General features: G+C 57.6%; 5 protein-coding genes across 5 annotated transcripts; 3 read left to right on the forward strand and 2 right to left on the reverse strand.

Moving 5' to 3' along the window:
* Nucleotides 1–430: 430 nt before the first annotated feature.
* N657DRAFT_651508 (uncharacterized protein) lies at nt 431–690 on the forward strand (the record flags this gene model as incomplete). Its single annotated transcript, XM_062794180.1, has 2 exons — nt 431–499; nt 564–690. Coding segments are annotated over 2 exons (196 nt in total), but the record flags the coding sequence as incomplete, so codon positions are not given.
* A 331-nt stretch (nt 691–1021) lies between these two features.
* On the reverse strand, nt 1022–4029 carry N657DRAFT_685380 (uncharacterized protein; the record flags this gene model as incomplete). Its single annotated transcript, XM_062796770.1, has 5 exons — nt 1022–1679; nt 1743–1819; nt 1869–3480; nt 3553–3769; nt 3840–4029. 5 exons carry the CDS (start codon nt 4027–4029, stop codon nt 1022–1024), a joined length of 2754 nt encoding a protein of 917 aa, XP_062641983.1.
* A 1476-nt stretch (nt 4030–5505) lies between these two features.
* N657DRAFT_606518 (uncharacterized protein) lies at nt 5506–7123 on the forward strand. The gene is made up of 2 exons (XM_062790222.1): nt 5506–5818; nt 5881–7123. The coding sequence occupies exons 1-2, from the start codon at nt 5554–5556 to the stop codon at nt 7005–7007; spliced, it is 1392 nt and encodes a 463-aa protein (XP_062641984.1). The 5' UTR covers nt 5506–5553; the 3' UTR covers nt 7008–7123.
* Nucleotides 7124–7569: 446 nt separating this feature from the next.
* Nucleotides 7570–8013, forward strand: N657DRAFT_583996 (uncharacterized protein; the record flags this gene model as incomplete). Its single annotated transcript, XM_062789722.1, has 1 exon — nt 7570–8013. A coding segment is annotated over one exon (444 nt), but the record flags the coding sequence as incomplete, so codon positions are not given.
* A 2197-nt stretch (nt 8014–10210) lies between these two features.
* On the reverse strand, nt 10211–11742 carry N657DRAFT_675685 (uncharacterized protein). Its single transcript, XM_062795839.1, has 2 exons — nt 10465–11742; nt 10211–10300 (listed from the first exon to the last, which is right to left on the reverse strand). Exons 1-2 carry the CDS (start codon nt 11640–11642, stop codon nt 10216–10218), a joined length of 1263 nt encoding a protein of 420 aa, XP_062641986.1. The 5' UTR covers nt 11643–11742; the 3' UTR covers nt 10211–10215.
* Nucleotides 11743–13397: the final 1655 nt, after the last annotated feature.

The raw sequence follows: 13397 nt of genomic DNA on the forward strand, positions 1-13397 counted from the left end.
TACCAGGAAGGGGACCAGCTGACCTTCCACTCTTGCTGTTTAGGCTTGTAGGTTTTGACTGTGTTTTGGGGCACCGTACCCTCCAGGTTTAGGAGATAATATTCCATTGCCTCGCGTATGCGAGCATCCTCAATTGCAGTGGCCGCCATAGTCATCGGGCGAGAAAGGAATGATTAGGGGTTTGTCCTAGGGTGGTAACCGTGGACAGCAGTGGTGTTTGAGTGCCGATGCTCTCTGCGCTGCGTAACGTTAGTTCTCGCCGTCGTCGCGTCTTTGGAAGGTCTGCGCACGTAAAGTCTAGTCACGTGGCCTTCTACTTCGCCATTGCTTTCTGCGGGCCGCGCGCGTTTTGTATTGGGTTTTCCACGAGAAATCGAACGCCCACCAAGACAAATGACCTTCAAGCTCGGAGCCAAATTTGGCGGGGAAAATGGAGGACCCACCGGTTTTTGGCGGACCGAAAACCGGGTTTTTTGGACGCTCGGACCTGTCATACCAGGTACTAGTACATGCCAAAGTCAAGGACAATTCATTCTGTGCCTTGTAAATACAAGAAGGCCGAGTCGAAACTCCCCCGGCCCCAACTTGGCATCAAATATGTTTGGATACCGACTCTCCCTGTTGAACTGAGTGGGTTCCTTGGCACCAAGATTCACGGACTGAGCACTGATGTTCAATGCGAGACTCTCAGTCAACACACAGATCCATCACAATGACGCAGTTCCTGACATAAACGTCATATCATGGCACACTGTCTCTATAAAAGGGGGTAATTCCCCTGGGAGGATTAGAGAGGACAATTTGTTCCAAAAAAAAAGGGACATTCTGAGGCACCCTAACCCACTATCTTGATCCTTCATTTGTGTGGTCACTCTGGAATCGTGACTCCAATTCAAGCTTCATTTCATACGTCAATCTGTTCAATACCACTTGGTTGATCTAAGCTTACTCGAGCATGTAACTGTTGGCTGCCCAACACTCCCCATCCAACAATGCTTTGCACCTCTCGTCTCACCCCAAACTATCGGGCGAATGTTGCGCCGGGGGTGGAGGTGATGGTGATGTAGGTAGTGATGTACGTCGTGCGGAGGGAGCGGGTCGTGGGGGTCGACACGGTTGCATTTGGGTTTCCGTCTGTAGTTGGCCAGGAAGCGATGCTGGTACCGTTGGTGGTCGTCGTCTCGGGGGCGGGTTCGATCTCGGTGATGGACACGGTGCTGGTCGAGAGCACGTCGCAAGCGGGGATGAGTTCGGTGATGGAGACGGTCGAGGTGCGCAGGAGGGTGCAGGACCCGACGGTCGTGGACGCCGTGCCGCTAGCGGAACAGCCGGAGGAGATCACGCTGGTGAGGGTCGTGCAGGAGGAGGGGAAACCAGCGGCACACGAGACGGCGAAGCTGGTTACCGTCGCGGCGGAGCAGCTGGTTGTGGTGGTGGTCGCTTCGTCGGTGGCGTGGCAGCCGAGGACGGGTATGCATGTGGAGATGAACTGAGTTGTTGACGGGACGACGGACTGGGTTTCGACACAGACCTCGGCCGTTTCGGTCTTGCAGTTGGTGGGCTTGGAAGAGTACGTGGGCTGGCCGTTGTGGCCGACGGTGATGGCGGGCCACGACGGCAGGCTGCCCTTGAAACCGATGCCCGGCGGGAGGCTGATCTTGGGGAGGGGAGGCGGGCCGCTGTTGGCAATATGTCAGTGCCGGTTCAGGGCCGGATGTCAAAGACTCAGGGGATCAACTTACGGTGGGAAGATTCCCGGGGGCAGGTTGAAGTTCCACGCCTCAATCTCGATATTGAACTCGGGAATTTCGATGCAGACCTGACAAATTGGTGAGCGCAGTACTACGACGCGACGGGGTATTGCTTACCGGAAAGAACCAGAGCATAAAGCATTTCTTGCCGGTTTTCTTGTCGTCGCCGTCGTCGTCAGGATCTTCAGGATCATCGACCTTGTCACCACGAAGAGGAAACAGGAAGAGGCCACCCGGAAAACCCGAGAACGTGGGTAGTGGGCCACCGACAACGGACGTCGTGCTGCTGCTGGTAGTGATGGCACCTGGAGCAGTCCATGTGAAGATCCCTCCGCCCGTCGTGACCGTGGTTGTCCCAGACAGCGTGATCGGCGAACCCGTCCCGATCTGGACCACGCTTCCACTGGACACCATCGTCTCCCCGTTTGGAAGCATGGTGGTGAAGATGCCCGTCGCGCCTCGTGCGGTTGTAGAGAAAGTACTTGTAGGGGGGAACAGCGTAAAGACCCCGCCCCCAGTTGAGATAGTGGTAGGGGCAGTGACAGTAGGAAGAGTGATGGGTGCGTTGGTGCCGATCTGCACAATGCCCGAGCTGGAGACGACGGTTTCCCCGTTCGACAGGGTCCACGTCGTGGCACCGGCCTGGCTCTGTGTCGGCGTGGTGGTGGGAGCTGGTGATAGGGTAAACGTCTCTCCGTCCGTTATAAGGGTGGTAAGAGACGAGACGGACGGCAATGTGAAAGGCGGTTTGGTGCCGATTTGTACGACTCCGGAGCTGGAGATAACGGTTTGCCCGTCCGAACGGGTCCAGGTGGTAACGCTGGCCTGGCTTTGAGAGGGAACAGCGGTCGGCGACAGCGTAAACGTCTCGCCGCCGGTGGTAACGGTGGTCAGAGACGAGACCGACGGAAATGTGATGGGGGCATTGGTGCCGATCTGAATGATTCCGGAATTGGATACGACGGTCTGCCCGTCGGATCTGGTCCAAGTAGTGGCGCTGCCCTGGCTTTGGGTGGAAGGTGACAGCGTAAACGTCTTCCCATCCGTTGTAAGGGTGGTGAGAGACGAGACCGATGGGAGCGTAATGGGTGGGCTGGTGCCAATCTGAATAACTCCAGAGCTAGAGATGACGGTTTGCCCGTCGGACCGGGTCCAGGTTGTCACTCCGCTGGCTTGAGTTTGTGCCGTCGTCGTGATGGGCGACAGCGTAAACGTCTCTCCACCAGTTGTGATGGTGGTGAGACTCGAGACTGACGGCAACGTGATGGGTGCGTTGGTGCCGATCTGGACTATCCCAGAACTGGAGATAACAGTCTGGCCATCTGATCGAGTCCACATTGTTGCACCGCCGCCGGCACCTGTGCTGCCGCCCGTGGAACCCATTGGGGCGGGAGACAGGGTGAAGGTTTCTCCCCCTGTTGTAAGCGTCGTCAAGGACGAAACTGTAGGAAGGGTGATGGGAGGACTTGTTCCAATCTGGATGATGCCAGAACTCGAGATTACTGTCTGACCGTCGGACCTCGTCCATGTCGTAGGAGATACATCATCTCCAGGCTGGCTTCCCGAGGTGGAGGGGGTTCCGAAGGTGAAGGTGTAGCCATCTGTCGTCACAGTGGTGTCCTCCATCGGGACAGGAACCGTTTTCGTGCCACCGATGATGATGGCAGAGTGACTCGACACGAACGTCTCGCCCTTCGAGTTTACCCAAGTGCTGGCGCTGGTGGTCGACCTACTAGTCGGTCGTTCCGTAGAGCCGCTGATGTCAGCCCAAAGTTTCGTCGAAGTCTATCCCGACCCGGACGTGGCGTGGGTGACGTCGGAGGGGCACGGCTTGAACGATGTAAGAGTAACAGTCTTGGTCCTGGTTCGTATCTGAGTGACCACGATTTGCGACGTGAGGGTCGAGATTAGCGTGCTCCCAGGCCTGCTAGTGTTGGGTCCGGGCACGGAGTCACAGCCGCCGACGGCGTTGCATACTGTCCCAGCAGGGCAGCAGCCGTACATGCAGCAAGTGGTCCCTTTCAAAGTCAGTACTTGTCTCTCTCGGGGTCTCCCATAAAAGCCTATTGGAACTAAGCAGATGCTCACCACTTCCGCACAGATGGTGTTGGCCGTCAGGGGTTGGACAGCAAGTGTCGTCGTACTCATCAGAACCGCACCGGTCTTGGCACCAGTACTCGCCTGGCTCACAACGGGGGTCAGAATGAAGAAGGACGGCTTTGGTGACCGTGAAGAGGGCATAGAGCCACAAGATGGTGGCCCGCAAAGGGAGCGGCATGCTGAGAGTTGGGAAGTTGGGGCAAGGAGATGACGGAGATGCCACTGCAAGGTGCCGGTGATTCTGCGAGGAGCACGTCCGGTGGCCGAGGGAGGCGCTGGTAATATGATTTTGCCTCTGTCGACTCTGTCGACTCTGGGGGATGATGGCCAAGCTTGAGATGTACAGGTACCTAGGGATCTGTCTCGGCCGCACACACTCTGGTACCCCTCTCCATCCAACATTAGAAATGCTCCGAGTTTCGAGCCTCATGACCGTCCACGAGGCTCACTGACTATCACGCGTTGTAATCAAGAGCCCGTGGAGGGATGCTTGCCATTCGATGGGCCCGATGACCAATGGGGACCTATAGGTGCTCACTGCCACCATCCCGGCCATGGATCCAAGCAGGCAACCGTCACTTTGGATGTTTGCATAGGGTATGGTTTGATGCAGTGCTTGGAATCAAGATTGCTTCCTGCATAGGTACGCACATTGGCGCCAACCAGGCGCACAGTTTAACACGAGACAGAGCCGATATAGAGCCTGACGCGGCCCGGGCTGAGCTTGGGGTCTGCGTGCCGGGTTCAGATATGTATGCATTGGGTTTGTGTTTCCATCATGGCGTCTTTTCCCACCGAACCTCCCACCGACAGCCGGTGTTGGTGTCTTACCCGGTACTGTGCCACTCTTGCCGTCTTTGAGTACTTGGCAGACCTAGTACCGTGGGAAAGTCGCCGAGTGTTGGCCGGCCATTCGATAATTAACACCTTCCTTTAATTCGTCCGACGCCGCATCCAACCGCCCGTTTGGGGGCCAGAAAGAAACGGCTCCCTCACATGGTCCTGCAGTCCTACCACTGGCTACCTACCTTAGGCATCTCATGCTGCAAACCCTCTCATCAAAACCGCCCGGCCCAAGCTCTTCAACAACTAGGCACAACCGCGCGAGGTCTGGGTCGTCGGCCGTTTGTGGCTCAGATCAGGGGCGGCGAACCTCGGCCCCGTTCGGAGAGCGAATTAACCCCTGACGACCACCCAGACTAATCGGTACCGTGATGGAGAACATCACCTGTGTTTGGCACAATGACGGTTTCTTTCGTTGCCATTGGCGGCTCGATAGTAGTATCTCTCGGTAAGAATCCATCCATGACGACGAGCATGAGACTCCAATTTCGAGCTACGCCTTGGCCCCGTGGCTCAGACCGGTCAATGTCTTGCGGAGGAACACGTGTGTCGTGATGACCCTTTCGGCCGCTTTGGTGTCACGAGGCGGCAAGATGGGATATCCTTCAGAACAAACGACTTCTGTCGGCGTCGAGATCGGCGTGGCTGATGGACGAGTACTGGTACCTGACCTGTTACCGAGAACGGGTACCTCCCAAGACAGAACAACTGAGTGGTCTCCGGCCCATCCCCTCCTCCCTCTCCTTCATATCTCATAAGACCTAGGGGGGGAACAGCTGTCTAGTTTGAACTCCAGAGCCAGCATCCATGCCTCATTCCTCCCCCCTTTCCACCCCTCAACCTTCCACTCTCACCTACGATGAAGCTCCTCTCCGCTATTACCGTAACCTCGGCCTTGTTGCCTGGCTTTGTGGTTACAGGAAGGGCCAATATTCCCCGGCGCAAATTCTCTCTGTCGGCCACAGACCGATGCTTCACGCTCTCGTCCGGAGAACCGTTCATCTACCCTGCCGGACAGCTCGAGAATGGCCAGATCCGCCTTAACGGCAGTTATGGCACCGCCACCTTTATACTTTCCAGTGGCGCCATTCTCGACTCGGATGGTTTTGGCTGCATCGTCACTGGTAAGATAGCTGGCCATCCCAGCCGCCCGGCAGCAGTCGCTGACTCGATGCCCCCTGAGCAGACCCCCCAACAACCCAGTTCCAATGTGACCATGGCAAGACACCTCTCCAAGGCTTTTCCATCGACGCCTCCAACAACCTCCTCTTCAACGGTTCCCCGTCCTTTTGGGCCTGCCCGGCCACAGATACCGAGTACAACATCTACATCCACCCGGACTTTGGCCAGACAAAATGCATCCCCATCACGCTCAAGACCGGCGCCTGTGGGGCCCCAGCCGTGACAACAGTATGGGAGACACAAACTAAACTCACCACGACGGAGGTCGAGCAGACCATCACCGTCGTCGAAACGGCTTCGCCGACGTGCGCGACCGCAACCAGCAAACCACCACGCGCTCTCTCCCCTCGCAGCCCCGGCTCCCCCTCCTCCCTCGCCGACCCGCAGCACTGGCACCAATTCGCGCGCCGCGGCCTCGAAGAAGACTGGAACTCCATCCGGATCGCGACCAACGACGGCGGCGGCGACAGCGGCCTCAACAAGTGGGTGACAGTCAACGGCAAGCGCTTTTTCCCCATCGACGCCTCCAGCGTGGGCCTGCGCGTCGGCACATCGACCTTTTACGGGTGCACCGTCATCGTGGTCGTCGGCACGAAGGGCTTCTTCTTCGCGCACCTCGCCGAAGAGAGCGGCAGGGGGTGCCGGCCGCTCCAGACGGCCGAAGACACGTATGACCTGCTGATTCAGCAGATCGAGGGGTCTCCCTCGCTGGCAGATGCTGGCGGCTGGCGCGCGCTGTCGCCACCAGAAAACGAGGAGTGTGAAGGTCAGAGGTGGGCGGTGATTATGGGGAGCGTGGCGGACTCGAGTGAGGACAGGGGCCCGTTTGAGCTGAAGTCGCACTTTAATGAGGTCGCCAATGTGCCAAGGGCGAATATCTGGTATACCTACTATGCGCGCGGGAGGGGGCAGATGGAGGACCTCCCGGGGCCGGAGGGCAAGGCGATGGTAACGGTGGAAGATGGCGGGCACACGGAGGATGGAAGGCAGATACTGGTGCTGAGGGTGTACATGAACCATGACCAGCCGAGGCTGGAGCTGAGGTTTACCGCTGATGATGGGCGGCTGGTGACCGAGGGCGTGACCGTGGCGAAATCGGAGGGCACCACGGATGGTAATAAGGTGTATTAGTGGGAGTGGGTGTACTAGACTCAGTAAGGCTTGCTTATCAGGCTTCTCGGGAGGGGAAATAGTAGAGTGGACTCAGACGGAGAGGGGCTCGGTTCAGACTTGCAAACATACGGTAGACCTACGGTACCTTTGTCCCTTCTCTGTTTCCAACCCTTCCGGGTTATGCAAGCTGGAGAGAACTGACAACGCAGAGGACTCGATGAAATTCGCTTCCAGCCGATATACACGGCCCATGTACCTGGACATCGGAGGCCTTCGCCAGACCGTCGGTAGGGGCATGTGATTGTTCCCGGGTATTGTTACGAATGTGCGCATGGGGGTTTCCTGAACCGCCCATAGGACTGTCACGGTGACTTTCTGTGCCCTTGCTCATGGTGACCACATCAGGGTTAGGGGTGGTGTTTGACTGTGCCACAAACCCTCGTGCATAAAGACCAGGCCGCCCAGTTTCTGGTCTTGCTCGTCATCAACCCTCGATATCCCGTCTCGCAATCCTCCCATCTGTTCCCTCAACTAACCATCCTTCACAACGAGAATCCAGACCACACCTTGAGACCTCCCCATGGCCTCCCCTCCACCTCCCAATCCAACCTCAGCGCTTCTCGCCCTCCCCGCCGAGCTCATCGCCCACATCGCCTCTTTTCTCCCCAAAGAAGACATCCTCGCCCTCCGTCTCACCAGCCACCAATGCCAGCAAACCACGCAGCCCGCCTTTGCCTCAGCCTTCTTCTCCACCGTCGGCACCGACCTCTGCAAGCCCACGCTCGAGCGCCTCGCGCGCATCGCCCAAGCCCCCCACCTCCGCCCGCACGTCCGCACCGTACTCTTCGCAAACTACCCGCACGGCCCATGCCGCCTGCCCGGCACCCACCAACCCGGGTCAGGCTACTACTGGCGCCGTATCGGCCGGCCGTCGCGCGACCATCCGCCACCGCTCAACCCGGACCCAGAGGTCAACGAGGCCATCGGCCTCCTCCAAACCGCCCTCGCTGCGCTCCCCAACCTGCACACCCTCGCCGTCGACGCGGACCTCGGCGCCAACCCGGAACCCCACATCCCCACCGCCACGGGGCTCTGCGTGCTCGACGTGCTGCACCTCGCGCTGCTCTGCACCGCGACCCTGCCGCCGCTCAGGCGCTTCCGCATCCTCCGCGGCGAGCTCAGCCGGCTGCGGGCGCATGCGCTCGCGCCGCGGGCCCCGCTGGCGCCCGCGTGGGGCGCCAACCTCGTCGAGCTGGCGCTTGTGGCGCAACCCATGCCATCCCCGGAGGAGGACGCGGCGCATTGGGCGCTGCTGGCGGGCATGGTGCGGCAGGCGCGCGGGCTGAGGAAGTTGGTGGTGGCGACTACGGTGTGGGGGTTTTATGAGGTGTTGGCGGCAGTGTTGGAGGGGGAGGGGGAGGAGGGGATGCCGCCGGTGGAGGTGCTGGAGATGCAGTATATTATAGGGGTGAGCAGGGTGGATGTGCTGGCGCGGTTTGTGTTGCGGTTTCGAAGGTCGCTGAGGCATTTGTGTTTGATGTCTGCGGCGATGGGGACTGCGGAGGTTTGGAAAGGGGTGCTTGCGGAGTGGGCGGCTGGGTTGGAGTGCCTGCGGTCGTTTCAGCTGCGTGAGCTCAGGGTGACTACCTCGACCAATGGCGTTGTGTCGATTCGGAGGTCGCCGGGGGCCGGGATGCTGGTGTTTGATGGCATTACCGAGTGGGCAGAGAGTGATGGCGCGCCAGACGAGGGGACGGTTGAGTTTGCGTCGAGAGCAGTGAACGGGAAAAATGACTGCCTCACTGGTTTCCGGTTTGCGTGCGCGGAGGGGAGGGAGGAGAAGCGGGATGCGCAGAGGGTGTTGGGGAAACTGGCTAAGGTTGCGAGGCTTGAGTCCCCGCGTAGGCCTGAAGGAGCGACGGCATGGACTCGGATTGAGAAGCGATTTCTTATATGGGGAAAGCTGGAGGCGAATTACTCGACGGCGATCGTGTCGCCGGAGCTGGATATCCCTTAATTAGGTGGCAATGAGGAGCCCCGTTACTTGAGACAAAAGTTCCATACCACAATTTCCATGCCCCCGGGGAATGTCCTTTGGCCCGGAAAAGAGCGAGCTGATTCACTTCAACAGAGGGCGCAAACAGTGGACTGACCAGCTGGAACTTGCGCAGCCGGGAGGAGGCACCAGCCCGGTGAAGCCCATGGCAGCGGCCAGATTCCTAGGGGTCTGGCTGGACTGGAAACTCAACTGGAAGGCCCCACCTAGGAGAGGTAGAGCGGAAGCTGAAAACACAGAGCTACGCTTTGTCAAGGATTACGGCAAAAACGTGGGGCCTAGGGCTGGCCAAAGCACGAGAGGGACTGCCGACACGGACAGAGTCAAGGAGGAGGCCTGGAGAGAGAGGTGGCTCAAGGAACGAGACGGCCGGACAGCAACGAGGCCCGCAGATGACCTTGACCACCAGCACGAGACTCTGTTCCAAGACAAAACCCTGAGGAGACACGACGGCCTCAGCAGAGCGAAGAGTTCACTGTTGATCCAGATTCGAACCGGGGCCATAGACCTTCGGGCTTTCTTATTCGAAAGGAGAGTCCCAGAGGTACTGACGCCTATATGCGAGTGTGGAGAGGGGCGAGAGACTGTCGAACACCTTGTGATGTGGTGCTTGGCCCCACCGTTGACTCGAAGATGGGAGAGAGCCGAGGTCAGAACGCGAAGGGACTTTTATTCTGTCCTACAGGGAATCAGTCCCAAAGCTGCACGGCTAACGCGGAGGATCCTGGACTGGCTGATGGACTCGGGGAAACTGCCGATGTACGGTCTGGCCAGGAGGCTGGAGCTGGAGCTCGCAGTCTGATACCCTTTCCTTCGAAGGCCAAGAGGCCTTCCCACTTTGTGTTTGCAGGATCGTACACTGATCGTTTCCTTGATTGTCGATATGGGTTTTTCACCCGGCCCACGAGGGCGCGGTTTTCCTGTATAGTAAGTTGTTGAAGGTCCGGCACGCCCTAGGGCACAGCGGTGTAGGAATAATAATATTTGAAGTATGGATTCCAGACTTTCAGGCTGCGTTTTCCTATGTCCATACGTATAAGCAACATTGAAACCGTCACGACATAAGGTACCATTGAATTGAATGTCGCTTATACAGTACAGAACGGCCATCGCCCGTGTATAACCGCAACCGCTCCCCATAACATGTGCATTAATAAATCGCATAGCCAACTACAAGCCCCCACCAAAGAAGGCCGCCAGTCCCGAGAAAGAGGACCAGACAGCAGCCTGTTCAATGAACTTGGGGGGACACCACCTAAGCAAAGAGTGTCGGTCAGCCAACTACCTTAACCACAGAATGACCAAGGCACAGGCGAAATAAGTTTAGTGATCTTGCGAGGTTCGTCGATGACGCAACTAGAAAAAAAGGAAAAAGATATGGAGAAGGGGGGGGGGGGGCCGGTGAAAGACAACACTCACAAGGAACCGGGCAGCATCAGAAACTCGGCCCAGTATCTCCACGCGACGCCATATGTAAAAAACCCCGTCAGGCCCAGAAAAATGGTCGCAAGCAAGAGATATTCGGCCGAGCCCTCCCACGTAACGCCGTCCGTGTCTCCGTCAAAAATGGACTCGTCGCGTTTGATGTAGATCGGGATCAACAGCCAGCCGACCAGGGCGAGGGCGGGCGCGGCCAGCATGAAGTTGACGTGGTGCTGCATGTGCTCGCGGATCGGCTCGTTGGGGAAGCGGCGCCAAGTCACGCCGACAAAGACGGCCGACATCAGCTGCAGAAAAAGCTCGCTGACCGACGTGGCGACGTACGAGTCGGTGTAGACCCACTCCTCTTCCCCGCGAGGACCAGCGACGGCAGGCGCAAAGGGGAACTTCACCCTGTTGTTTTGTTCGTTCTCTCTGGATGAGCTTCCGCCAGTCCGAGAGGGAATCACTCGTGCCACCCAGCGCGACCATCTGGATTTGGGCTTGGAGGTGGCACTGCCGCCGGCAGCGCCGAGCTCGAAGTCGTCACGGACCCGGCCCCGTTTCTTTCCGCCGAGCATCATCCTCTCGTGGCGGATACGCACCGGCCCAACAAACAGGCGCAGCAGCCCGGTCCAGATTTGGTTGATGCGCGGCCGGGACGCGTACAGGGCGAAGACGTGCAGCATGCTGAGGTGCTCGTACCCGGGCGTCGCGACGACCAGACGCGACACGACGGCATTGGCGGCGACCTGCAGGCCAAACGAGACGAGCCAGGTCCAAAAGGGCGAGAAGCGGGTCGGCGAGCCGAGCACACCGCCCGTGAGATAGCGGACCAGCGGCCGGCAGCCGAGCAGCAGCACCAGGCCGGCCACGATGGCGTTGATGATTCCGAACAGCTGCAGGTTCTGCGCCCGATCCGGGCACTGCCCGGCCGTGACGTTGAGCGGCGCGATGATCCACTCGACAGGGATGGGCGGGAGGATGACGGTGCCGTTATTCTCGGCCGTCTTGTAGGGCCCCGTATTGCCACCGAGATACAGGGTGAAATGAAGCTCCGAGCTGACCTCGCCCGCCGGTCGCTTGGGCGTAGTCTGGAAGGTTGAAGTGCTGGAACTGCTACTGCTGGACCCGGAGTATATGATGATAATGCGTCGAGGATCCAGATACTGATACATTTTGACGTCTTGCAGTTGATTGATCGAAACGGCTTTTACATGTGGCCGTTCGAAGCGGGAAAATGGTATGGACTTGTACAATGTGTAAAGAGCGCAGACGGGAGCAAGCGCGGTTCAGGGAAGATGGCAACTCGAATCACACATTCGGGTGAAAATTAGGCCGCCGTTTCTCGCGATGCAACCCTCCACTCCTTCCTTCCACTCAGTGAGAACTCAGCCTCACGCAGGCTCACGGAGGCAGGTCCTTACATGCGACCCAAGGAAGAGGGCCAAGACTCAACAACGGCTCATCCCATGCCTCACTGTCGTGGTTTAGACGTTTCACTGCAGATTTTACTGGACCATCACTAGAACATGGAGGGGACTACAAGGTTCTCCCTATATGTCGAGTCTGATATGCCTGGTCAATGGCGTCTGATGTTGCCCCCGAAATATGCCTGCCACGGTGCTACTATGATTCTCTCTCATTGAATACTTCTGTCATCACCAGGGCTGCTCCGCTTGCTTACCACACAGGTCACAGGCAACTTTCCTCAGGCCTCGCATATTTATGTGCATTGAGCTATGAGATTTGGATTATGAGACCGGTGTTGGACTCCTTTTTGCTAGTAACAACCAAGCGTTGATCCTGGCTTAGGGTCCGGATCATTTACACTCCATCATTGTCACCAGCCCGTTGCAGTGTAATTGCACCTTACCCAAGCGAAGTCACGCTGAATTAATCCACGGAAGGCACTCGTGAAAATGGATCCAACCAAGGCTCCTCACAAATCAAATATTTGGCAACCAAATCAAATGCTTGGCAAATAAGCCAAATCAAATACGGCACTATATTTGGCAAATAAAGGGCCATATTGCCAAGCTTTACTCGGCTTATTTGACTTATTTGCCAAGAAATTGCCAGCCCACACCGCCCGCGCATCCATCCACGCACCTACTTGCGCATTCAGGACCGTTGTACGGAGTATCATCAGTGGAACCAACCGTCAGCCAGGCCAACCAACTACGTTCGTCAACGGTATGCCCCCTCTCTCTGCAGCCGCCTCTGCAGCCTCTGCAGGTCCTTGCGACACAGTTATCGCCAACTCTCATCCATTTCGAGTCCGGCCAAGCGTGGCAAAGCAGTTGGAAGCGTTTGAAACAGTCGACTGGAAGCAGTCATTCAGTCGGCCTTTTACCGACTGGCCAACAGTATCTTTCCGTGGGAAGCAGTACCTTTTGGAGGACTTGCTGATGAGAAAGAGGTCCCGGAAGTCATGGATTGCTAGCCCTGGGAGCTTCTTGATCGAGCCAACCGACGATGGTTCAACAGGAGCTAGTTGTTGGTGTTGCAAGTTGATACCGGAAGGTATCGCGCAGGGTTAGAGCTAGGTGTTATACCCCACCATTGGTGGGGTGGTTGTTTGAATGTAGATAAGATAACGCTGCCCCACTCTGGATCGTGGGATATCTCCCACCACTGCAGTTGCTGCTTGCAACTACCAGAGGACGACAACCTGACTTTTCCCCGAATACATGGCATTTGCCCTCTTTTCCCAGCATACGGCTCTTTTCCGTATCACAAGTACTGCGACAAGCTTTTTGCAGCGATTGCAACGTCGAACGCATCCCTCCACCTCCAAACCCATGGCCAATCGACCCGGCGAAGAACAACAACACGAAGAGACTGAAGATGCCATCAGTTTTGGAGTTGCAGCGGGCTGCAGCAACTACTGTAACGGGCTGGGCCCGGTGCGAGCCTCGGCGACTCTCGGC

This window comes from Parathielavia appendiculata (genome assembly GCF_033297405.1).
Source record: "Parathielavia appendiculata strain CBS 731.68 unplaced genomic scaffold N657scaffold_55, whole genome shotgun sequence".
In the NCBI taxonomy this organism is placed as follows: Eukaryota; Fungi; Ascomycota; class Sordariomycetes; order Sordariales; family Chaetomiaceae; genus Parathielavia; species Parathielavia appendiculata.